Consider the following 25838-nt stretch of genomic DNA (forward strand, 5'->3'; position numbering starts at 1 on the left):
TGCGTATAAGTAGCAGATTACCTTGTATTAGCGGAATTATACGGAGGAAAATAGGCGTGATACATGGTCAGTAATACGGAGTAAAAATACTACAGTTTCACGAGAAATTTCATTGACAGCCTTAAACAAAAACTTTTGTACAAATTTTGTTTATCAATTAGCCAAAAGCACAATGTTTTTCCTATTATTAATAAAATGAACTTTTGCACTAAACATCCGTAAAACAAACTATGATACTCCACCTCATTTTACCCCTTTTTTATTTTATTTTTTATTTCTTATTTTTGAGAAGTCCCCTCTTCTTTTGTACATGTGTAATACCCAGCAGCCTTTTCACTCACACAACTCACCTCGTCATCAACCCCAATCCAACACCGCAACCCTTAGATGAACCACTCACTGTTAATCTCCTCCCCAAACTATAATCTATTTACATCCTACCATCCCACTTTCAGTAGCCTAATATTGAACCTCCATCTTTCATTTATTCTTTTTCGATTCCGATTAGTTCAACATCTATCTGCTATGCGAATCAGCTTGCATCTTCATGATTGTTTCAATCTAACTTTTAATTTGCTATAAATCTTGTATTTAACTCTCGGATCGACATACATAACCCCAAATTAGGAAGTTTCAATTCATCGGATGCGGTTGCAGGATAGGGTTTCATCGGTCTGGGTTTCTGGATATTGTTTCGTACTTGCTACTGGTGTTTCGTTGTTTAACAACAACGTAGCATATGAATTGGTAATTTGATGAAGCTAGTGTAACCTACTCTCGTTCCTGAGCTGTTGGTGTCGTATCTTCCCTTAAAGGCCAGAGATTTCACGTTGTCGAGGCCGACCTTCCACCAACTCAGTTAAGCCCCTCTTCATTATCTCTCAATTGTACTTTTTTTTTTTGTCTGGGTCGATTATTCTTTTTAGTGTAATCTTAATTAGCTGGTATATGGTGGTATGTTCCGGTTTATCATGTTTGACTCTTGCATTAGAACTCTACTCTGATCTCGTAAATTAATTTATTTTTCTTAAGCCACACAGAGGGTTTCTCCAGATGCATGATCAAGATGGTATAATAGAGATAGTATCATGTTCTATGTATCGTTCTCAAGATTTAAATACAATAGGTAAATAATGGAGAGATTATTGTCTATTTAATGTACGTCAGTTTCGTCCAGACTTCATAAACTTGAAGCTTTAATATTACTTCGGTGTCCAGAAGTCTACACAACTGTCCAAAAAACAATCAACCTGCATAGACGATGTTCCTCGTGTGTCCTTTGAACTCTTGTTTAATACATCTAATTAACTACTTCCTCAATGTTTAATGCTCCCTTACTACCAATGTATTGTTCTGGTATTTCTATCCATGTTTCTTCCGTGTCATTCTCTTCTGCCTTGGCTTCTAACGTTCCATCTCCCATGGCTAGCAACCAACCCATTAAATGCTCGGTTTCTTTCTCGCTTTTCTGGGTGTCTTCGACTAATAACTCCAGACGATACTTAAACGAATTCAGTGAGTTAGTTTGAGCTATTGGAGTTGTATTGTGGATGGACTAAATGAATACTTACACTGTTAATGGACCTTCTACAGATTTGTTGCAGTACTCGCAGAAGAAGCCTTTATTCACTGTCTTAGGCTTCCTGTTACAATCAGGACATGAAGGATTGTACCAAGGTAATTCTCCCATAACTTCCTTTACTGTAGCCTGACAGTAGCAAATTTCATTCTGCGTGTATAATGTGTGATTATTTTTCTTGCCGTAAATCAAGATAATGAGGGAGAACAATACATTTAACAGTTAGAATACCTTCTCATATGGTAACTTGCACTGATTGATAATTGTTGAGATAAACCTGGATTTAGATGGTGCCATTGTTGTAGCTACTTCACAAGATCTATGAGATATGGGATAGTTGGTGTGTGGAATTTGGCATACAAAAAGAGCTTTATATATAGTGTGTATAATTCTCCTAACATGAAACAAATTTTATGTTATACAGGAAACTGATTGGAATTGGGAATAAGCTTGGGAGTGAAGGTCTTATGATAGGAATAGAATTGCAATGGCGGTACGGATAGCTTTTCGACTATACGGATCAACTTTTTTCCAGTTTTATGATTGGATAGTTGATGGCATTGCACTGTACGTTTAAGTGTTTGTAGTATTTTTTAAATTTTTTTCCCGATTAAGATTTAATTTGAATAATTTACTAATCACGGATAGCTTTTCGACTATACGGATCAACTTTTTTTCAGTTTTATGATTGGATAGTTGATGGCATTGCACTGTACGTTAACGTGTTTATATTATCTTTTATCTTTTTTTTCCAATTAAGATTTAATTTGAATAATTTACTAATCTTAGGTGATTGTTGTACAGTACGTTTGGTCTTCTATAGAGGTTTTTTTTGTTTCTTTTCCATTTAGATTTAATTAGATAGATTTATTAACTTTAGGTTTTTCGACAATATTGGAGACTCTAGAATCGCTCGAAAAAAGCTTCCTTTAATAATATAGATAGATATATATAGAAGATATATAGATATAGATATATAGATTCGTTTTAGAGGGTAACCTTTTTGGGCTGGAAATATGGACTCTCAATTCTAGCATCATTTGGTTATCGCTCTGCTGTTTCATGATTTATGGAGTATGCTACTAAAGCCCGCTTCAAATTAAATTATACCTCGTATGCTTTAAGCTTGACATTAATAAACGTAACTGGATCTATCCTAAATTTATGCCCACCCCTAGTTCCGGGTCAGGCTCCAATGCCTCCCTCGATAATAACCCTTCCACTTTTATGCTTGATTCGGATAATGTCTCATTTGATCTCCCATTAACCACATCTTTTGTTTTGAGATCACATACCTTAAACCTGGATCAATCGCCACTTTTTAGAACTAAGAATGGTAAAATCTTGCGATTTGGACAAGGAATATAACAAAAATGATTATGTGATTTCTAAGCTTAGTTGTTTATTTAACATTGTCATTGTTCTCTTGTACTCCATAATAAAATGTGTTTTGGACTTATTTTGCTCAAAATTACATTCCGAAATATGAAAAGTGTGTGACGTACTCAGGAGGAACCTGATCCCATATTCCTATTCCTCCATTGCCCTACTCTTTTTCTGAAATTGCATCGTATTTATTTTACATTCCAATTTTTTTTCCAAATTACTTACCCCCCCGTTCCATTAAGTGAGCCTAAAGCCGCAACAAATTGAAAAAAAAAAAAACGATAACTCTATTCAATTAGATTAATTAATAGAATTACGTATACAAATTCTACGCAAGGTTAATTGACTAATGAGTAAAATAGTGAATAAAGGCTTAAGGTTTACCTAACCTATACGGCTATATGTAATAGTTTGTACTAGTGGCGATCTCAAGATTTCCGGATTCGTTAATATCGACGACGTTTTAGTAAACGTCGACGACGTTTTAGTAAACGTCGACGACGTTTTTCATAAAAAAGACGCTCACTGCCCCTCATCTCTCACTAGCCATTCTCCCTATTCTCTCTATTCTCTCTACTCAACCTCCAACTTCCACCAACACTCAACACCACCACCACACTGCCACCACAACCATACCGCCACCACACTGCTGCCACCACCACGCCAACCTTGCCGCCTCCACCGCCACCACACTGCTGCCTCCCACGTTGCCAAGTAAGTGTGGTTTTTTTTTTTTTTGTTAAATTAGTTTAGAAATTGAAACTAATTGAATTAAACTATGAAATTAAATAGTTTTATTTCCTTTATTGTTATTGTTGATTGATTAAATTGAGTGGATTTTGTTTTAGAATTGAATTAGTTAGTAAATTAGGTTATGTGTTAACTTTTTATTTAAATTAATTGAATTAGTGTAGAATTTGTTAGTTTTTCGATTAAAATTCATGTTAATTAGTTGTTATTATGTAAATTTTGGTATTTTTATATGTTGTTTGCGAAATATAGTTGATTGGGATTGATTTTTGAGTCGAAATTTGTTGTTGTTAATTGGATTGGGAGTGAATTTGTACGGTTTTTAGGGCGAAACCGCGGCCAAACGTTGGAAATGGTTGTTGGCCGTGGGTGTAACGTTGAATGCAACGTTCATCCGTGGTCGAACGTGGAATTGGTTGTTTGGCCACGGAGAATTTTTTTTTTTTTTTTTTTTTAAAATTTTTTTTTTTTTTAAAAAAATTTAAAAAAAAAAAAAAAATTCTCCGTAAATGTTAACGTGATTCCAACGTTTGGACCACGGCCAACGTTGGTTTCCCACGTTTGGACCACGGCAAACGTTGATTTCCAACGTTTGGTCCATGGTTGAACGTTAGATCTCAAAGTTTGGTCCATGGTTCAATCTTGGGGGTAAAAATTTCAGATTTACGCAAACAATTAACAATATGTTATTTACAAAATTAATGTCATGAACTAATTAGGCTGACATATTGTTAATTGTTGTTGTTGTTTTTTGTTTTTAATTTAGTTGAGTTTGAGAGAAATTTTTTTAGAGAGAGAAAGTCAAAAGGGCAGTCATCGTCTTTTTTATGAAAAACGTCGTCGATATTTACTAAAACGTCGTCGATATAAATCAGCCCCCTTTTCAATTTGGAGCACTATTTAACAATTGTAACGATTCTTTTGGTCTGATTTTATTTCTAAAGTCATTCAAATAATGGTATGATTTAGTACGGAAATCTACATTTTCATAAAACCAACTAAACAATTAAAACACATGAATCTCCCTCCCACATCAACAAATCAGTATAATCACATGAATCTTCCTCCCATATAAAGGGTAATACCAAATTATTAAATTGCCAAGCTGTGTAGCGTCAGCTTGTAACTCAAGTGAGGGCGTTAAATTGGTGTGTCGGGGGCCAAAGGGGTTTGTAAACCTTAAATCAATAACCATGAGTTGTGCCGGGTGGACATAAGGACCGGAGCTTATGAACGTCAATCACCGGTTGTGCGTAATACCCATGTGGGTCTATAGGAGCAGTAAAACGTCTTTAAAATAAGAGAAGTATCTGGCTTGACAGAGCAGAAGCGAATCATGAATCATGTTGGACGGATCCCTATTCCCTCACATGAACCACCACTTTTGTTTTAAACGATTTTTAGTTTTGGTTAGATTAGTATTTTCGTTTAAGCTTTCAATATACTCTCCTATTTCATGAAATTGCAACATTTCTCCGTTTAATTCATTCAGCTTTAAGATGTTATTTGGCTGTTATGTTTTATTTGTACTAGTCTTAAATCCGTACAAAATTACACAAATATGCAGTTCAAACATTATTATTACAATTTTCTTAATTTAAAGAAAACATGAATATGTTATGTACGAAGTCATAATTAAGCTTCATTATTCGATTTGTAAATTAAGTAATTTGCAGATTCTAAAACATCAAACCTAAAAATTCAAACATGAATATGTTATGTACGAAGTCATAAACACTAACTATTGCATGGTACAAGCAAGTCTCAGTCCCACAATGTTACGGTCCTATTTTGCAAAGGGACAACTCTTATAAAAATATATGTTACTAAATTCATTAATTATACGGAGTATTACATATAGTGAAATAGATAATTTCATTTTTCAACGTTATTTGCAATTAGTTGATCGAAAAAAATAATTCTCATATATGGGTAGAACTCCACACAAACAAAATAGCGATCGTGAAAATATTTTCTTAATTTACAGTGTACATGACCGTGGATTACAAATAGGCCCGTGCATTGCACGTGCATTAAATCATATATATATATATATATATATATATATATATATATATATATATATATATATATATATATATATATATATATAGAAATAGGATCTCGTACGAACTTAAAGTTCGGTGCGAACCTACGAACTCCCCCCTTATCCCCAAGATCAAATAATTATACGGATAATATTAAATCCCAAACACACTTTTATTTCCTTTCTCCTTCCAAACACAGACCCCACCTCGACTTCCCACATATTAATCTAACACCAAAGAATACCCACCCATACCGGCGCCGACCTTTCGTACCAACGTCGGCGACGAGAGATCTCCTTCCGTTCCGTACTACACAGTTGTTGTCGGAGAACCGCTCCTCTTCTGCGAAGTTTGCATTCGATGGTGTTGATGGCTTCTCCACCACCGGTGACATTCACCATCAGTGACCTCCGGCGAGATCAACTTTCCCCATTAACCCTATTTTACGACATGCCATTTTTCCAATTTGTTGTTATGGTATATTTATGGAAAATTTGATTTGAAATTCCAGATCTGTAAAATTTTAAGCAATGGTGGTTGGCGACGGTGGATTAGCAGTACTATCATAGTATCATATCGAATTGGAGGGGCTGGAAGTGTACTAAAGTACCCCCTAAATTTGGAGGTGCTTGAGAATTGTCTCTGTTTCTGAGTTTGGTACTGAGTTTAGGATGTTGAGGTTGTTTCGTCCAATTGCTTCATGTTTTTATGCTCAATGTCAAATTTCAGACCTTTGTGAAAGAGCCCATGAAAAAGTTCTTGTGTTTTTTATCGAGATCGCATGACAAATTATGTCTACTGATTCTTAGATATTTGAATTTAGAAATATGAAAAGATATATTACGGTGCATTAGAGCTGGTCTAATGGACACTTACAACATGCTTTGTTTCTTGAGTTGCGATTTCTGTCTTTAATCTGGAATGAAGATAGTTAATTGATATCAATTTAGATGGTCTCTGATTAGTGACCTGGTTGTTTTATTGGTGGAAGTTAAATCACCCGTTGCGGAAATTGATTATGGAAGTTAAATCACCCACCGCGGAAATTCGCTATTATGACGCCGCATCTAACACTAGTCCGCTGCTGAAATTCGCTATTATGGCGCCGCATCTAACACTAGTTTGGTGTTGGTGTTAAGTCTGCGATGGATCAGACATGTGTAGCTGAGTAGTTGCATTTTGTAGTACTAAATGGTATTCTAATAAAGCATTGAAATGCATTAATAGTGTACTGTACAACTTTTTAAGTACCACTTTGATATTGAAATGCTAATTACCTTTTGCAATCCAATATTCTTCCTAACCAATGTAAACTGTTCAAAAATCAATAGTGATACTATCTAGTCTGATGAAATATGATCTTATTACTAAACATAAATCTTAGCTAATCACAATCTAAAGAAATGGACATAGCTTATTATGAAAAAAGAGAACTAAAACAACTACTCCCTCCATACCACACCAAAGGTAACATATACCCACTTTTTATGAGGAAAAAAGTGAGTCTATGTTACCTTTGGTGTGATATAGAGGGAGTAATTATTTATCATAATATTGAACTACGTTGGAAGTTAAGGGTTAGTAAAGAATAGAACTTGGAGAGTGCAATTGGTGTAAATGTGTAATGTATGATAATAATGTATTATTGTGGGGTGATCTGTTTGCGAGTTATCATACACGATTACACGACTAGGCCTAGATACACTTCTTTAAATTGATAGATACACATATACACCCTTTAAATTACTAGATACATACTTTTAGTTAGATAGATACACTTTTTTAAGGTTCTAGATACATTTATTTGAGGTACTAGATACATTTATTAAGTTGCTAGATACATCTTTTTAAATTACTAGATACATATCTTTAGCTAGCTAGATACACTTCTTTAAGGTACTAGATACATTTTTAAGTTGCTAGATACACTTCTTTAACTTGCTAGATAAACATCTTTGGCAAGCTAGATACACTTATTTACCTTGTTAGATACATATCTTTAGCTAGCTAGATACACTTATTTAAGGTACTAGATACATTTTTAAGTTGCTAGATACATTTTTTTACCTTTTTAGATACACATCTTTGGCAAGTTAGATACACTTATTTACCTTGTTAGATACATATCTCTAGCAAGCTAGATATACCTCTTTAAACTGCCAGATACACTTCTTTACCTTGCTAGATACACATCTCTAGTAAGTTAGATACACTCATTTACCTTGTTAGATACATATCTTTAGCAAGCTATATACACCCCTTTAGACTGCTAGATACTCTTCTTTAACTTTCTAGATATATACCTTTGACAAGCTAGACACACTTATTTACTTTGCTAGATACACGTATTTACAAGCTTTGATACACCCCTTTAAATTATTGGATACAACTATATGCATCCACACAAACAGAATTTACATATACTACTTTACTTTTAATGTTGCATGAAGCCATCACTAGGCTATATGTAATATTTATTAGTTTTGATAATTTAGTTCCTGTAAATCACAAGACGTCATTTAGTTCCCGTAATATTTATTACTTTTAATGTTGCATGAAACCATCACCCTGCTGATTTATCGTTTAGACATACATCTACACCATCTTTACGCAGTGGAAAATTCATGACTAAAATTGAGGGATCTGAAACAACCACACGGGTCAAGCTAAAACCTTCAAAAAGCTTGAATGAAACAAAAATATGTAGACTCACATAAGTCATCAAGGAAAAATGAGAAAATAGGGAGACAGTTGCAGATCCCTCATTTTCAGAAAGGTGGGTTGTAGAAGATGTCACAGAAAGGCATAAAAATAACTCCATGATCATAAGAGGAAGGATTGAACTACGCAAAAGATAATTAAATTCTCACCGTCCTTTATTTCAACCATTATTCACGTCCCTAATCAGCCTCATGATACCGGCGAGGCGGGCCACAAATGTCAACCCCGATTTTCATCACCACGCCTAATACATTCACAACCAACACTTGCCTACACCGCCGTCAACGTTTTCCCTCCCTAGTCCTACCACCAACACTTGTCCTACCGCCGACGATATTTGTTAATATCTCATCCTTTTCTTTCAATTTAAATGTTAGATCTATAAAAAGGTAACAAGAAATTCAAAAAACAATCCTACCAACCAATTAGTCGAAAAGTTCCGACACAAAAAGTCTTTTATGGCCGGAGACAACAGCGACGCGGTATCACATCTCCGACGAGAATCTTATGGTGAAGGGCGCTTCAGCTAAGAATGAAAATGAAAGTTACATGAGAGCGTTGGTTTAATAGGATATTTTTATGTGACCGGTGAAGTATGTCACCGTCTCCGGCGGTCGTCTGGAAGCTTCGATTGATGGTGGTGGAAAAGGGAGATTGATGTGTTGTTGGGTGTACTGGATAAGGATAGAGGAGTAAGAACTTACAGTGGTGGGTGATGCATTTGGTTTAGTACGGCTAACATGTGTTTTAGAGTTGGTTCGTACAGTTCGCACCGTACTTTAGTTCGCACCTGACCCCGCCCATATATATATATATATATATATATATATATATGAGAGTTTTTTCGAGCGATCTGAGAGCGTCCACATCATCAAAAAATAATTTAGGAAAGTATCATAAATAATAATTTTTGATGTAAAAAATAAAGTGGAGAATCTTTTAATTATTATAATATATATATTTCCTAAATTATATTCAAGTGATATTTCCAATTTATATCAAAATTTTATATTTCACTTGGCAAAAAAAAGTATCGTTAAAAAAATCATTAAAATAATATAATTAGATTCGTGGTAAAAATATGATATCATTTTAGTATAGATTTCATACTATTTGCACATATTAAAACTTCTTAGAGCATGTTTGGCCCTGTTTTTAAACTACAGTTTCTGTTTTTCAAAAGTAAATTTTCAAAAAACGGTTTTTTCTAAAAATTTGGGCATGGTTGGTTAAGCTCATAATATAAGTGTTTTTTTTATAATTTCTAGTGTTTGGCCTAATTTACTTGTTTTAGTTTATTTTGAATTCATTTATTGTTGTATAAATATATTTTCCATCAACATATATAGAAATATAGAATCATAGATAAATGAAATAGGTACGGATTATACTATATTGTAAATTATACTGTAAGGGTTGTATAGTACGACTGCGTAAAAAGTCACCATTATATATTAAAAAATGACAATGTTTTATTTTTTATAAAGTGACTAAGTTTTATTAGTGGTCACTTTTTAACATAAAGAAATGATCACTATTTATCGTAAAATGTCCACCTTGTGTCTCTCGCTGTCTCGCTCCATACGATGGTGGCGCACAATAGTTACTGTACTTAGTACATTATAATTTATTGTGAATCCAATTTATGCATAAAAGAACGTGACCTTTTTTATGTTTTTTTTAATCTTTTCATGATACTTGTGATATTTTTTAATTATTACCCATTTTTATAATACTAGACTATAATTATGTATTTTATTGTATGGTTTTATAATGTTACAAGTAACATAAAAGATCACAAATTTTGTTTATTAAACATAATTTGACAAAAATAAAAAAATAATTTACGGTAATGTTACATTATGCCTTGAAATAATAATTTACCTTAATAAAGTTGGAAGTTTATAGTTGTTGGTTTTGGAAGAAATAGAAACAGAAGCATCAATTTGATGTTTCTGTTTCTGAGGTGAAAAAGTGGATTTGAGCTTTAGAAAAACTACTTCTATTTTTTAAAAATTGGGTGTTTGGCACAACTTCTAGTTTTGGGAAACAAAAACACTTTTTTAATCTTGGCCAAATACATACTTAGTATGTAAAATTGTGTAATTTTTAGTATGTTTTGTCCCACAATGAAAAATAACGTTGGTGTGGTGAATATACTACATATAAACAGTAAATTTGTCCCACATCGAAAGATTAGTATAAGGTGATGTGATCCTATGATTATAAATAGGAGACATATTTGGAATTATCCACATTGAAAAATTAGTATAAGGTGGGGGTGATTCTATGATTAGAAATAAGAGTTAACCCACATATATATTAATCAATTTTTTTTAAAGAGATATATTAATAATATGTAAACAAATCATTAGACATATAATGTAAACATAAACCCTTATAACGGTTTTTTTTTTGCATTCTAAATAAGTTAATTACCCTCCTTTATAACGTTTTTTTTTATATAAATAAGTTAATTACCCCGTTGCAACGCACGGGCATTCAAACTAGTATGGTTATATTTTCGTCTTAAATAGGTTATATCTTACCCCGTTTTCAGCTAATTAGGTAGGTAATTTTTGTAGAAGACTTCATATAAATATTTTATGGGTTTTTCTATCCTATGCCCACTAAGCATAGGATAATAAACCAAAAATAGAAAGTATTAAATGATATTTTCATGGGAAATTGTAATATTTCATCACTTTTAATTTTCTTCACAAAAAATACATTTAATACTTTCCTATTTTAGCTTCTTATCCTATGCCTAGTGGGCATAGGATAGAAAAACCGATATTTTATTTATAACTTAGATTACAAAAATTCAAATAAGTACATTATTTTAGAAATGAGTGAGCATTGTTTATCGACAAAGTGCATTTTATTCGAGTTTAATTTAAATTTAGTGATAATTAGTGAACCAAAGTTTTAGTTACGGGAACGAACTATTAATACAATGAAGTAAACACAAAATATCAAGCTCATGTTGCTCTATTATCTACGTAATTAGGCATAATAACTCAGACAATACTATCAAACATTGTTTTTCCACATCTATTTTTCAAGGGAGAAAAACAATTAAGATATCACATAGTGAAAATAATACTCCATATATGTTGACGGAATTTGCGTAAAAAAACCAGTTTACAATAAGATACGGAGTACTCCATTAGATAGTGAAAAATTTGAGATGGCTATTTTGCGGTAGGAGTTATATAATTCCAAATCTTAACGACTAAACGAGGTTGAAATTAGTAATGAATTAAGGCGAATCCCAATTCCAAATCCAAGGTTTCTAAATGCTTGATCAAATAATGTCTCAGCTATAAGATATTCCTTCCAAATCCAAGGTTTCTAATTTGATCATTCACATACAATTTGGTTCATTTGTCATTTAGTAATTGACCTATCCCCTTTCCCGGATCTTTATGCCAAAACCAAAGGACATCACTATTGTTTTTTATTTTCTAAGGTGTACAAAAAACTTACTACCCTTCTTTTATTTCTAAGGTGTACAAAAAACTTACTACCCTCCCGCCTATGTGGGGAGAGAATTTGGTAGATTGGCTTTACAGAGCAACTGACCATCGCATTTGCACGTAACTCCCGCTTACTACGTTACGAGCCACCATTCGATGGGTATCCCATGAACCACCTCTTTTTTATATTAATTGGCTGAGACACCTGCAAATGTTCCTAATGGTGACTTACCTCGCTCGGGTTTTCGCATTCGAGCTCCTGAACCACCTGAAGAAGACTCTTTGGATTTTCATCAAACTGCGGATACATCTCTAGTTAATGGTTTTGTTGACGATCCTTTGGTCAATCCGAGACAGGTTATATTCCAACCCTCATCCTCTTTGGACGTTTTTCATATCAATAGCTGTGATAATTTGGATCATGGGTTTCATTCGTTGTCGCCATCTCCTATTATATCTCATGTTTCGTCTGCTATCTTCACTCCTTCATCTTCAATATCTAATAGTATTTTCGAGTCTGAGTACACTGTTTCTGCATCTTCGTCTTTCTCTCCTGCGTCTATGGTTGGTTTCTCAGAATTCCTCAATGACATTTCCAGTCACAGCTCACGGGAACCATCAACCTTCTCCTCTTCTTCGAATTCTGAATTTAGAAGGTTCACTAGCTCTCCAACAGCTTCTCGAAAGAGGAATTTTGCCTGCTTCTCTGAAGCTGAATCTTCTCAAGGCTTTATTCCTTCTTTCCCATATAAAAGACTAAAGATTTGCTCTACGATTGCAGATTCGGAGAGGGTTTCCAATCTCGTTTCTCCAGTCAACTTGGATGATCTTTCGCAACCTTGGGTTGTGGCAGGCCCGTTTCTGCCACCAATAGATCGATGAAAATTTTATCCTGGAATTGTAGGGGTTTGGGTGGTACGGATGCCCCTATTATTCCGTACATAAAGTGGTCCGTACGCTACTACGATATTTCAATAGTTTTCCTTCAAGAGACTAAGTGCTCTTTAGCGGATAGTGTTTGTAAATCTAGCTCACTGAACCTACTCAATTTTTGTGGTACAAATTCTGCGAGTTTAAGTGGTGGTTTGCTTTTACTTTGGGATGATAGATCAGATGTTTTGCCTCTAGTTGTTGATCAACATTTCATCCTCTGTAAAGTTGTAGATCATAATTTGAGCTATGTATGGTATGCTCTTTTTATGTATGGTGAGTCTTGTACTGAGCTTAAAGCAAGTTTTTGGAAAGAAATGAAGCAACTTTGTTACACTTATTCTCCGCTGTGTATGATTGGTGACTTCAACCAGATTGAAAAATATTGTGATAAAATTGGAGGAGCATCCATCATTACTGGCTGGAATGCCTTCCTTGAGAATAAATTCGCCTCTCTGTGAACTACCTTTCTCCGGTCCTAGGTTTACTTGGGCTAATAAAAGAGATTCCTCAAACCTTATTTTAGAACGTCTTGATCGTGGTTACGCTTCTCAAGACTGGCTATTATCTTATCCTGAAGCTCATATTCAAAATCTCTTTATCTTTTTGTCCGACCATGCCCCTATTATTCTTGATTTATCAGCCCGTCTTACCAAACGAAAGAGGCCTTATCATGTGGATATTTGGTGTCTCAATCACTCCGACATTCAAAGACTTGTTCTTTCTATTTGGCACAACTTCTCTACTGGTCCTGTTACGTCCTCTGTAAACAACAAGCTTAATCAAATCCGTAATGGTATTCTAAAAAGGGTTCTTCAACATCGTCACGAGTTCATGCTCGACTGGAGTTCTTTTTCCCAGGATTTATTTGCCTCCGCTTCTCAAATTAGTGACTCCAAATCTGGCTCTCAATACCTGCAACATCTTAAAAGTATTGAGCATGAAGTCCACGTCCAGCATTCCTTCTGGCACCAACGAGCTAAATCTGATTTCCAATTAAATGACGGCCTTCCTACTTCTTTTTTCTTCAACAAAGCTAAAGCAAGACAGAAACGGCTGTGTATTATATCTCTGAAAGATTTTAATGGTTCCTGGACTTCGTCTGAATCAGACCTTTCCATTTTAATTATGAACCACTTCAAGCACTTGTTTACATCTTCTCAACCAGCACCCTCTTTCTCGGAACTGGAAAGCTTGTCTTTTCCCCAGTTAAATGCAATGCAGCAGGCGTATCTTTCTATGCCTTTTACTGCAGACAGTGTAAAAAAGGCCTTCTTTGACATGAAACCTACCAAGTCACCGGGACCAGATGGCTTTCCACCTAAATTCTACCAGCTCTTCTGGCACACTGTAAATGTGGACATTACATCAGCCATTCTCGGGTTTCTCAATGACGGCTATCTACCCCCGGCCTGGAATAATACTCACATTGTTCTTATTCCAAAAGTTTCTAGTCCTGAATGTATATCCCAGTTCCGCCCCATTAGTCTTTGCAATGTCATCTACCGTGCGGCTTCCAAATGTATTGCTCTCAGGCTCCGCAAGGTTACTGATTCTCTTATCGGCCAAAATCAGAATGCATTTCTCCCTGGAAGACTCATCAGCGACACCGGTTTTCTTGGACACGAAATTCTTTCTTACAACAACCAAAGGCGTAGTGGTACTCGGTGTTTTGGAGCGATCAAACTTCATATGAACAAAGCTTTTGACAGAGTCTCTTGGCCTTTTCTGTTCCATGTTCTTAAACTTTTTGGTTTTCCTAAAGCTTTCAGAAAGCTTATCAAATCCTGCGTCAAAACCGTCTCTATACAAGTGCTTATTAACGGTACTCCTTCCACCCGTATGTTTCCTCAATGTGGCTTGCGTCAGGGCGACCCCATTTCACCTTACCTTTTTATTCTTTGCATGGAAATTCTTTCGCTCATGATTGTTAAGGCGGAAGAACTACGTTTTATTGAGGGTATTAAGCTTTCCAGGAATAGCCCTACCATTTCGCATTTACTTTATGCTGACGACGCTCTCCTGTGCTTCCGATTAACTCCATCAGCCTGTGAGTCTTTACGAGATATCTTAACCTCTTTCACTGCTTTTTCGGGTCAAATGATTAACCACCAAAAATCCTATATCAAGTTCAGTCCAAATACGCCGGATGATTTCCGAGAACATGTCACTGATATTTTGCGAGTACCTTCGAAACAAAATTTCGGAATATACCTTGGTGTCCCAATCGATCTTGGCAGAAGAAAAACTGCTGCGTTTCAGTTTATTTTGGACAACCTTACTTCTAAAATTCTATCCTGGGGTTCAGCTCATTTCTCACAACCAGCTAAGCTTATGCTCATCAATACTATTCTGATTGCCTCTTTTGCTCATGTGGCCGCCATCCTGCCAATCCCTCTTCAGATAACCACGAGAATAAATTATTTAATTGATCTTTTTTGGTGGAAACAAAATCAGAATAAGCGTGCTCAACATTGGTTATCCCCCGGACATTCTCGGCCAAAAAACCAAAAATGTGGTCTTGGCATTAAAAATGCTCGCATTGTTAGTCAAGCTTTATTGGCCAAGACTTTTTGGCGCTGTCATCATCACCAGGCTTCCCTTATTTCTTCTGTCCTACGTCCAAAATATCGAAAAGACTTTCCTATTCCTGAAAAAATTTCTAAATACTCGGCTTCGTCTTTTGCTTGGAAAGGTGTTGTGAAAAATACATATCTTCTTCGGGAGGGTTTTGCTTGGAAATTTGGGGATGGGAATTTGATTAATATCAAGAATGATGATTGGATTCTTGGTACAAAACCTAATCTTAAGCCTAAGTTCCGATCTCACCCTATTACTTTTGCTGACCTTCTACTTGACTCGACTCATTGGAATAAGCAAATTATCTTTAAATTCTTCGAAACAGTCTCTGCCAGACAAATTTGCTCTCTTGAACTCCCACCTGAACCTATGGATGACTTCGTCTATTGGAAATTCACTGAAGACGGAAGGTATTCCACATGCTCTGGTTACTCATTTCTTCTGCAAAACTGCCTTCCCTCATCGGACGCGCATCACTCTCGTGCTAAACGGGATTTTAAATGGTCTCTCATATGGAGCCTACCTTGTCAACCTCATATCAACATTTTTCTTTGGAAAGTTATTCACCGTATCTTGCCTACTGCGGATGTTTTAATTCGACGAGGTATGCCGGTTTATCCAAAATGCTCTTTTTGTCATGAGGAAGCTGAAACTTTAAGCCATCTTTTCCGTGACTGCCATTTTATCAAACGAATCTGGGCTGCCAGTCTTCTTGGCATTCGGTCTGACGTAGGTTCTCATATTTCGTTCTTAACCTGGTTTCAAAACTTTCTACGCTACATCAATTACTCCTCAGACGGTAATGACATGCTACTGCTGCATTTTCCTCTCACTATGTTCGCAATTTGGAAACACCGGAATAATGTGATTTTCAGAGACAGTTGTGTCTGCCCTGAAGAGATTATTGCTGAAACTGCTCGTCTTTCTATTCGACAACAGGATTTCAGTTGCCATTCCAATGCCTATGCCCGCTCTATTTTCTCCACTAAGGTTAGCAACACTGTATCCTCCTTCCCGCAACACATTTCTTATTATTTTCGGGCGGATGTTACTTTCCACAAAAACTTATCGGCTGGATCGTTCAAGGTTTACTGCAATGACCTTGTTGCACATGAAGCATTTCAATGCTTTGGCTCTTCACATCTTCAAATTCATATTCTAGCTCTGACTGAGACTATGATTTTCGCCTCAGTTTTCAGACTGCAAGGTGTACTTTTCCAATTCAAGAGCTTCCGACTTCTGAGTATGATACACGACCTCAACAACTCCTCTGTTCATGTTGCTTTATCTAGCAGTTTTAATCGTCTCAAGCATTTTCTTAGCTGTAATACGACTTGGTATTGTAATAGTATTGTGTAAACTACGCTTTTTATTTATATATGATAGTACACATTTGTTTAAAAAAAGACTAAGTTGTGCATGTTTTTGTAGCATAAAATTTCAAGCAAGGTGGTAGCCTGGTAGGGTAATATAATATCTCTATTTGGTTATTAATGATATTTTACTTTTCGCTTAAAAATAACGGAAATTTTCCATGATACCGTCGAATTTTGACAAAATACACATGGTATCCCTCATGTTAAGTTTCTACATATGGTACCCTATATTTACCTTTTCTTTCCCAGAATACCTTTTTACAAACTTCCGTCACAACGCCGTTACTCCTAAAACTTGTAACGCCTTTTTTTGTTATCAAATACACTTACACTTCATCATCTATTGCCTAAATCCGTATTTTATCAAATAAACTAACATTAAATACCAAAATATACCCTCAAATTTTGACAAAATACACATGGTATCCCTCATGTTAAATTTCTACATATAGTACCCCTATATTTACCTTTTTCTTTCCCAGAATACCTTTTTACAAACTTCCGTCACAACGCCGTCTCTCCTAAAACATATAACGCTTTTTTTTTGTTATCAAATAAACTTACTCTTCATCATCTATTGCCTAAATTCGTATTTTATCAAATAAACTAACATTAAATATCAAAACAAACTTAAAATTAGGGATACCATGTATAATCTGCTAAAGTTCGAAGATACCATGGGAAATTCCGAAAAAAATGGCATTCGTTTATTATTTGATCTTGTAATTTTTTTTTGTTGACAGTAGGAGAAAGACGTAACTACACACCGTTTTGATTCAGTGAGCCATAGTTACATCCAAATGTATACAACATAAAAACAAAACTTAAACATAATAAAACTAACACCACCATATGACTAAAGAGACGACTGGCGCCAAACTCATGCCGGTGAAGAAAGGTAGAATGGCCACGAGCAACTCCGTCCAAGGTATCAGCAATACTAACAACTTCTATAGGCCAACGAAACGAACCAGGTGCACTTACGCCACAAGAGTGTATAAATAAAATAGGAAGAGCGAGCTAAACCAACAACTTGCCTTCAGTGGAGAAGAATCTCCTACACCATGGTCATCGCTCCCAACAGTCCAAAGACCGACGACCCAAGAAATCGAATACAGTGATAAAAAGGGATAAAGAGCTCCCCTCAACCAATCTCCCAACAAGGAATCTCAAAGGAAGATTCAAAATGAAACGAGCACTGACCAGACTCTCAGCCATTTCTAACAAGGCCTTAGAAAGACAATTACTCCATAGAACCAAGTAACAGGATACACAAAAGAAATGATTATTCTTATGATAGATTATTTGGAACTCCAAAAGAAACAAAAGGCAAAAGGACCACATTTGAAATGTTAGAAAACGACCACATCCAGCCCACCAACACCATAAACCAACCCGTACCCACACAATCCAACCGACACAACCACACGAATTAACACACTTCAACCAACTAGAGTCCAAGCCAACTGGGAACAACACCGGAACTAAAAAAGATCAAAATAAACTCCAGCACTACCCACAACACCCAAAGACGAGATGACAAAGAAAGACGGACTGAATCACTGACCAAAGATGACATACATACGGACTCAACAAAAACAACCCAACAGTCCAGAAAACACCAAAAAACAAATAAAGGACACCCATTTCACCAAACGAATCCTCCCAGTACCACCCCCTTACATGCAAAAACCAACCAACATAGACATAAGAGACACACGGATAAAGGACCGATAGGTGGGGGAAATGGGGGGGGGGGGGGATCGCCTATCGGTCTCAAACTGATCCGAAGAGCAATGCTCAAAGACAGACACAACAAGGGCTAGAGACCGATAGGTAGGGGAAATGGGGGGATCGCCAATTGGTCACTAGCGAACCCGATGAGCTATGCTCATTCACAAACACAACAAGTTCGGAGGACAGGAACCCCTGGGTTGCATGCAAGGTCTTCAACGACAGGACGAGGAATCAGAGGGACAGAAATCCAAGGATACAGCGACAACCACCGCAACCCAACAAACAGTTGAAAACCGAACCAAAAGGGAACAGAAGAAGATAAGAGCTCCGACGATGGCATCACAGGGAGCAATGACAACAAAGGATAAAGTTGGAAAGCCGGAAAGTTTACCGATCAAGCCACGAACAAGAGAATGGCCAAATCCCGGAACGAAAAACCCCAAAATTGGTTAAAAGTGTATAATCGATGGGGAGTGAAGGTTCCCGGAGATGGGCTAAGACATAGCCACATCTCCGGCGAAAAGATTGAAGAGAAGGGAGGAAAGATGGTTGGGTGATTGCTGTAGTGGAGCAAGATTTAGGTTTTTTGGGTTTTGTTTTTTTGGGGATTTTAGAGAGAGAAGATTTTTTTAGAGAGAGAAGATTTTTTTAGAGAGACTTAAGTTTGTAGTTATGTATTGATGCTTTTGATCTTTTATTTGACCTTGTATAACCTTTAAAATATCACTTTGGCTATAATTTTCCATTAATTTATATATGGTGTCCCTCTTTCCGTTTAAAAATTAATTTTTAAATACTTCTTAGAAACAATTTAGGGGGTGTTTGGTTGGGAGGTTTGGAATGGAATGGAATGGATTTTACCCATTCTAGTGTTTGGTTGGGGTATTTTGGATTGGAGTTAGAATCTTGATGGATTCTCATTCCACCCCAACCCCTTGGAATCCCATACCCACCTCCTCCCCATGGATTCAAACTCAATTCCTTCATATTTATTTTTCTAATGAACCAAACATGTTTTGGAAGGTATGGAATTGGAACCACATACTCGCATAGTTTCTCATTCCAATCCATTCCATTCCTAAGTAGTGAACCAAACGACCCCTTATTATATTTTGTTATAATATTTAGTTAAGGTCAGAGTTTTTGAACTTAAATCATGAAAAGGCAAATAGGTAAATTATTTTATAATTACAGAGAGTATTATTTATTTATTTTTTGATGAAGTCCATTTTATCCATTTTTTTCCAGCTATAGCGGAACCAAAAGTTTGAGTAATGTAAAGAATTAAGCTAAAAATGTCAGAATTAAAGAATTAAGCTTAAAATGTGAGGGTTAATCAAATTTGCTTGTTAAAGAATGCAGCTTGAATTAAGCTTGTTGCACTTTAAAGTAGTTTCATCATTATATTTCAACAAGTATAATACGGGTATAAGAGGATTGTTGGTAAAGTTTTTTTCTTTAGTTCAAATAAGCACACTATATTATGGGTGAAAATTGAACCTCTAATGTTATAGCTGGGATAAGAGAGCTCTTACGGAGTAATAATGGAGAAGTTACGAAATACAATTAACTACCACGCATAATAACTCAACAATGCTATCAAACATTGTTTCCCCACCACCAATTCTTCAAGGGAGTAAAAATAATTAATTACCAACAAACTCACACCTATTCGTCATATAGATTATTTTGTTCCAGTCGGGTCATTATGTGAAAATGTGGAGCATAACTGTGAAGAAACCCAAAAGTTCCACATGTGAGGGTTGTCCCACATTGATAAAAGAGGAGAAGAATTACCACTTTATAAGGCAATGAGTTACTCCCTCTATCGCCAATTGGTTTTAGAGTGGAACCCTGTTGGGCCTACGTTGTGGACTCTTTCTCCTCCGTTCGGGTGCGGTCCAGGCCCGTTGTTGAATTTAACATGGTATCAGAGCCCATGGCTAACAATTCTCCCTTATTATCGTCTCCCTCTATAATCTCTTATCATGGTATCAGAGCCTCACCATGATGGTGGTTCAAATCTATTTGGCGTTCGAAAAACTTAGCGTCCTCCAAATATGAAATTGACGGATAATTTTCCGTTTTACTTGAGATTAATTATGATTTTTTTTTTAATGAAGATCGAGATGAGAAGATAGACATTTTTTTTATTATGATTATCTTGTATTTCTCCAATCGTAAAGTTCGTACTACGTACTGCCTTTACGATTGCGGGAGGGTATTAGGAGATTGGGCCTAGATTAGGCCTGGCTACCATTAGGGTTAGCCAAATTAGGGTTAAGGTTGTAAGATGAGAGGTATTATAAATACCCTCACCATAATCAAGTAAGTTATCAATCAATAATACAATTCTCCCTTATTATCGTCTCCCTCTATAATCTCTTATCAATAACCTTTCTGATCTTTTAGGCTGAAAGGAGTTGAATTGAACTTAATGAATTGAATTTAATGGATGTGAGTTAAAGCAAAATTAATTGAATGGAGCTTAGCTAAATTGAATAGGGTTGAATTAAGAGTTAATTTGTGAAGAGATTAGTTGAATTGAACTAAATAAAACTAAATTGAACTGAACGAATGACGATGAGAAGAAATGAACTGAGCTGAAATTATACGGGTTTGACGGGTTTGACCAAGCAGTTTATACGGGTTTTGGGGGTTTTGTGATGCAGGTTTAGGGCTTCGGTTTTGGAGCTGTTGCGGGTTGGTTTGGGGTTGGTTTTGGGCGGATCTAGGTCAAGGGGAGTAGGGCGGTGGTCTTGGGTTTTGGGCGGACCAATTTGTCCCACTTGTTACTTTTTTTTAATGAATTTAAAAGTTTGATCCAAAAACAAGTACTCCATCCGTCCCGGTCAATTGTTGTCCTTTCGTTTTGGCACAAAGACCAAGAAAAGAAGAATAGGCCAATAACTAAATGACATGTGAAACAAATTGAATGAGAATGATCAAATTACTCATCAAGTTCATTCTTAAAATAAAAAGTACAACAAATGACTGAGACACCCCAAAATGAAAAAGGACGACAAATGACCGGGACAGAAGGAGTATGTAATAATAATTATCTATCACTCAATGTTATGGCACCACGACCATTTGGTACCGAATCTTATCACTATACTCTCACTAGCATAGTAGCATATGAAGGAATAGTAACAAAACTCGCTACCATTTAGCGGAGGAGAGTTTCTCTCCATTTCTTCAAAAAAAATGGAGAGGCCATTTCCTTTCGATAGTGCAGATCGTATTCTGGTATCATTGAACGACTCAAAATTTATAGGTAAAAATAAAGGGATACTGAGGTTTGGTGGAAAAAATATTATTAAATGAGTTTAAGAAAGAAAATAGAGAGAAATAAATGAAGATGATCCATTTTCCATTTAGCGGCCCATCTCATCTTTGTTCAAGCAACGATGACTATTCACTAATGTAAAACTGTTTCTCTAAAAGCCAAATGAACAAGTAAAGCACACGAATCTTCACTCCTACAATCCCGTATCTAGAAAACAGTAAAATAAAAGGCCTAGAGTTCATATAATTGCTAGACAAGCTCATAAATAAAAACACGGTTGCTTAATAGTTATTCAAGTGAGACTACTACACCTCTGGTATATTAACGACCTAAATATGTCTAATCCCGCTCCCGCATGTAAATTACACATAGAAGCAATATGACAGAAGATATATACAAACTAACATTCCTATGAAAAGTCGTATATTCATGATTAGAAAGTATGTTCTTAATTGAATCCCCACTCCCTTATGTAAATTCAACTATAACAGTAATTAAGCAACTTATAAGACAGATTAAACACTCAATAAAATACCGTCTATCATTGATAGCTACAAGTTATTTTATGTAAAGTCATATCAAATTCGTTGCCCAATTCAAGATAAATCTAATAAAACTCGAATACTGTAAAATTCATTGTTGATTACCGAGCTATGTAACGCTAGCTTGAAACTCAAGCGAGCACAATAATTTGGTGAATTTGCACCAAACGGTAAAATGCAATAATACAAATAAACTAGCATGGTTAACCATTTCAATTTTCAAGTATAGTACTTGGTTAGGTGGTAAAAAACCGTAAACATAATTTGAGATTATGGGTCCCTTTGCGGTAAAATTTTCCGACCGAGGAGGCCTTGCTGAAAGATGGGTTGATAATAGAGCAGCAAGAAATCCCATCACATTGGACCATAATGTTCTCTGTTCCTCTTAAAACCAAACTACGCAAAATGATTGGAAACAAACAAACGAACTTTTAGTCCCACATCGACAAAATAGTAAACAAGAATAATATTTATAAGTACAGAGATACCTTGTTCCACCGCCGAGTTGTCTAGCACCAACTTGTAACTCAAGCGAGGGCATTAAATTGGTGGGACTTGGAATACGAGATGTAAATGCTTGACTCATTCATCCAGATGATGGCCGAGAGTATAGACACACATTGGGCGGTGGACCCGACCCTCCTGGGTTCCATGTAAGACCCAGACTGAGCAATATAAGAGGAGGTCTTGCTTCTGAAGTGGGCTGGCTTTACAGAGCAGTCATCTTCCGCTAACTGCACTCCAGTGGTGAGCAAGTTAAATAAATTTCCACACACAGCTTCTAGTGGATACAGTTCCGGGTCAGGCTCCCATGCCTGCCTCGATGATAAACCCCTCCCACTTTCGGACTTGATTCGGATAATGGCCTAATTGATCTCCCATCAACCACCTCTTTTGCTTTTGAATTCGGATTTATTTGACAATTCGTCCAGTTTCACCAAATCACCAAAGCTCACAAGTTATTTTGAAATTATTAAGTAAAATATTTGAATGGTAATTGAAAGATTGTCATGATATGAATGTTATATTGTAATAAAGAGCTACACTTATACGTGATACTTCTTCCATATTTATTGATAAGTAGTTGTCTAATTGATTTTTTTGTGAGGTTATTCAGAAATAAAGAGAACTATAGATCAAAATGGGAGAGCATATAGCCTATTGCCTAAACATTAGCGGCGCCGGTGACCAAAGGTTAATTGGTTAATAAGTAAAAGGGGAGGAGTTTTACTCCCACGTCCCATATGGTTACAACAACGAATAATTATTTAGATTCATAATTACTAGTCTTAAAAACGTGCAAATTGCACGGGTTTGTTATTTTAAGTTTTGTTCAGATAGAATTATATAAAGATAATGGTATTAATAAGAGAGTAGGTAGGTTAGACCCGTCGACACATAGTGGTTCAATTTGCACGGGTTTGTTATTTCAAGTTTCGTTCAGATAGAATTATATAAAGATAATGGTATTAATAAGAGAGTAGGTAGGTTAGACCCGTCGACACATATTGTAGTTGAAGTAGTAAGAGCTTTTTAATCCAATCACGAAGTCGAGAGTCAATTCTCACCCGCAATATAAGCAATCCTTATACTATACACCCAGGTGTATGGTACTTCATACTCCAACTTTAATTTAGTTTTTTTAAAACCGTTAAAACTTAGATTTCATAAACTAGAAAAATTTAAAAATTATACCATTATTCGTGAATTTGATTCCTCTATAATTTGAGATCACATTTGATATATTTTGGTGTTTATTTTAATTTTACTCGCATATTCACACCATATAATTGACATGTTCATCACAATAACATATTCACATTACATAGTTGACATATTCATATAAATCAAACTTCTTATTCTCAAATTAAAACTCACATATTCACCTAATTAATTAACATATTCACACAATAAGATAAACATATTCACAAATACATAGAAGTTATCAAAAATATTAATCTAACATAACCTAACATATATTCACAAAGTAGAATCCGTTTTTAAAATAATGTTCAAAAATAAAATATTTATCGTTTTGGGTTGGTTTTGAAAGTATTTGTCAAAATGGTGTCCACGTAGGTTCGGAAAATTCCGAACTTGGAACACGGGATAAACACGCCATTCCTAATGGCGTGTTCACAGTAAAAGTAGAAATTGAAAAAAAAAAAATATAAAATAGGAAAACACGCCGTTTAGAATGGCGTCTCTTTTCATTGCATTTCTGAGTTTCTCTTCACGTATCCTCTTCACGTATCCTGCAACTCTTGAATAGCATGGAGCATCGTCCAACACCATCACAAAACAACCTCACTCAATTAACTACCCACTCCACCACCTCCACCACAAAGCACGGCACCGACCCAATCATCCAAAACCACCTCATGTTGCTCTCCTCTACCGATTCCGCACTACGTAATCCTAATTCAATCACCAATCGATTACCGTTAGTTGTTAACCCATTGATATCAATCACTAATTAAGCTCTGGTGTAAGGTGAGGTGTTTCACGAATTCGTTTTTTGTCGGTGTAGTGCCCAGGTTTGTTGTTGAAGTGAGCAAAGGACGAAGGTGATTAATTCGGATCTTGTAGTGCGGAAACGGTAGAGGAGAGCAATCATTATTGATATCAATGGAGCATGTAATCAATTAATAAAACTAAAACCAGAAAATTGGTGTTTGTACCTTGCAAATAAAACATGAAATCGAGAAGGACGAAGAGAGATTTGTGTTTCAATGTTCCAGAGATTTAGATTTTTTGGGGGCTTAGAGACACGCCAGTCTAATTGGCGTGTTTAATGTAGAAGACCCGCCACACTGAACGGCGTGTTCTCCTTAATAATTTTTTTTTCCCAATTTCTAGTTTTACCGTAAACACGCCATTTTTAATGGCGTGTTTATCCCGTGTTTCAAGTTCGGAATTTTCCGAACCTACGTGGACACCATTTTGACAAATACTTTCAAAACCAACCCAAAACGATAAATATTTTATTTGTGAGCATTATTTTAAAAACGGACTCCACAAAGTATAACTACATATTCATCGCATATAGATTACATATACGCAAAACATAAACCTCATATTCACAATATATAACATGTGAATGTATCACTTATTTATATTTTGTGGATGTCGATATCTTCATTTGCGGACTCGTTTTTAATAAACGGAATAATAATCATGAACGTTTTGCTCCATAGACAGTAGCAAAGCGAATAATGCAAAATAATTTGGCCAAAAAACATGAAATTTACGTAATTGAGTAGTAATAGATCCATGATAGAGTTTTTGTAGAATAACATAAGTACTAGTTTTAATCCCGTGCAAAAATTGCACGGGTTATTTTTTAAACTATGATATACAAAATGTGTTTATGTTTTGATGTCTTTTTGCATAAGTAAGATTGGTGGGTGGTTGTTTTTAT

General features: G+C 35.7%; 1 protein-coding gene and 1 long non-coding RNA gene across 2 annotated transcripts; both read left to right on the plus strand.

Moving 5' to 3' along the window:
- Positions 1-339: 339 nt before the first annotated feature.
- LOC141609192 (uncharacterized) lies at positions 340-2362 on the plus strand. The gene is made up of 3 exons (XR_012527279.1): positions 340-858; positions 1594-1677; positions 2004-2362. It is a non-coding gene; the product is annotated as an uncharacterized LOC141609192 (long non-coding RNA).
- A 10479-nt stretch (positions 2363-12841) lies between these two features.
- Positions 12842-16832, plus strand: LOC141608241 (uncharacterized). Its single transcript, XM_074427603.1, has 2 exons — positions 12842-13164; positions 13268-16832. The coding sequence occupies exons 1-2, from the start codon at positions 12842-12844 to the stop codon at positions 16830-16832; spliced, it is 3888 nt and encodes a 1295-aa protein (XP_074283704.1).
- Positions 16833-25838: the final 9006 nt, after the last annotated feature.

The sequence above is a fragment of the Silene latifolia genome, chromosome 10 (genome assembly GCF_048544455.1).
Source record: "Silene latifolia isolate original U9 population chromosome 10, ASM4854445v1, whole genome shotgun sequence".
Taxonomy (NCBI): domain Eukaryota; kingdom Viridiplantae; phylum Streptophyta; class Magnoliopsida; order Caryophyllales; family Caryophyllaceae; genus Silene; species Silene latifolia.

What these genes read in the sequence shown, in the direction of transcription:
- LOC141608241 (XM_074427603.1), top strand. Translation starts at nt 12,842, where the DNA reads ATGAAAATTTTATCCTGGAATTGTAGGGGTTTGGGTGGTACGGATGCC. An exon ending in GTATGGTATGCTCTTTTTAT is followed by an intron (nt 13,165 to 13,267) that starts GTATGGTGAGTC and finishes GACTTCAACCAG; the next exon opens with ATTGAAAAATATTGTGATAA.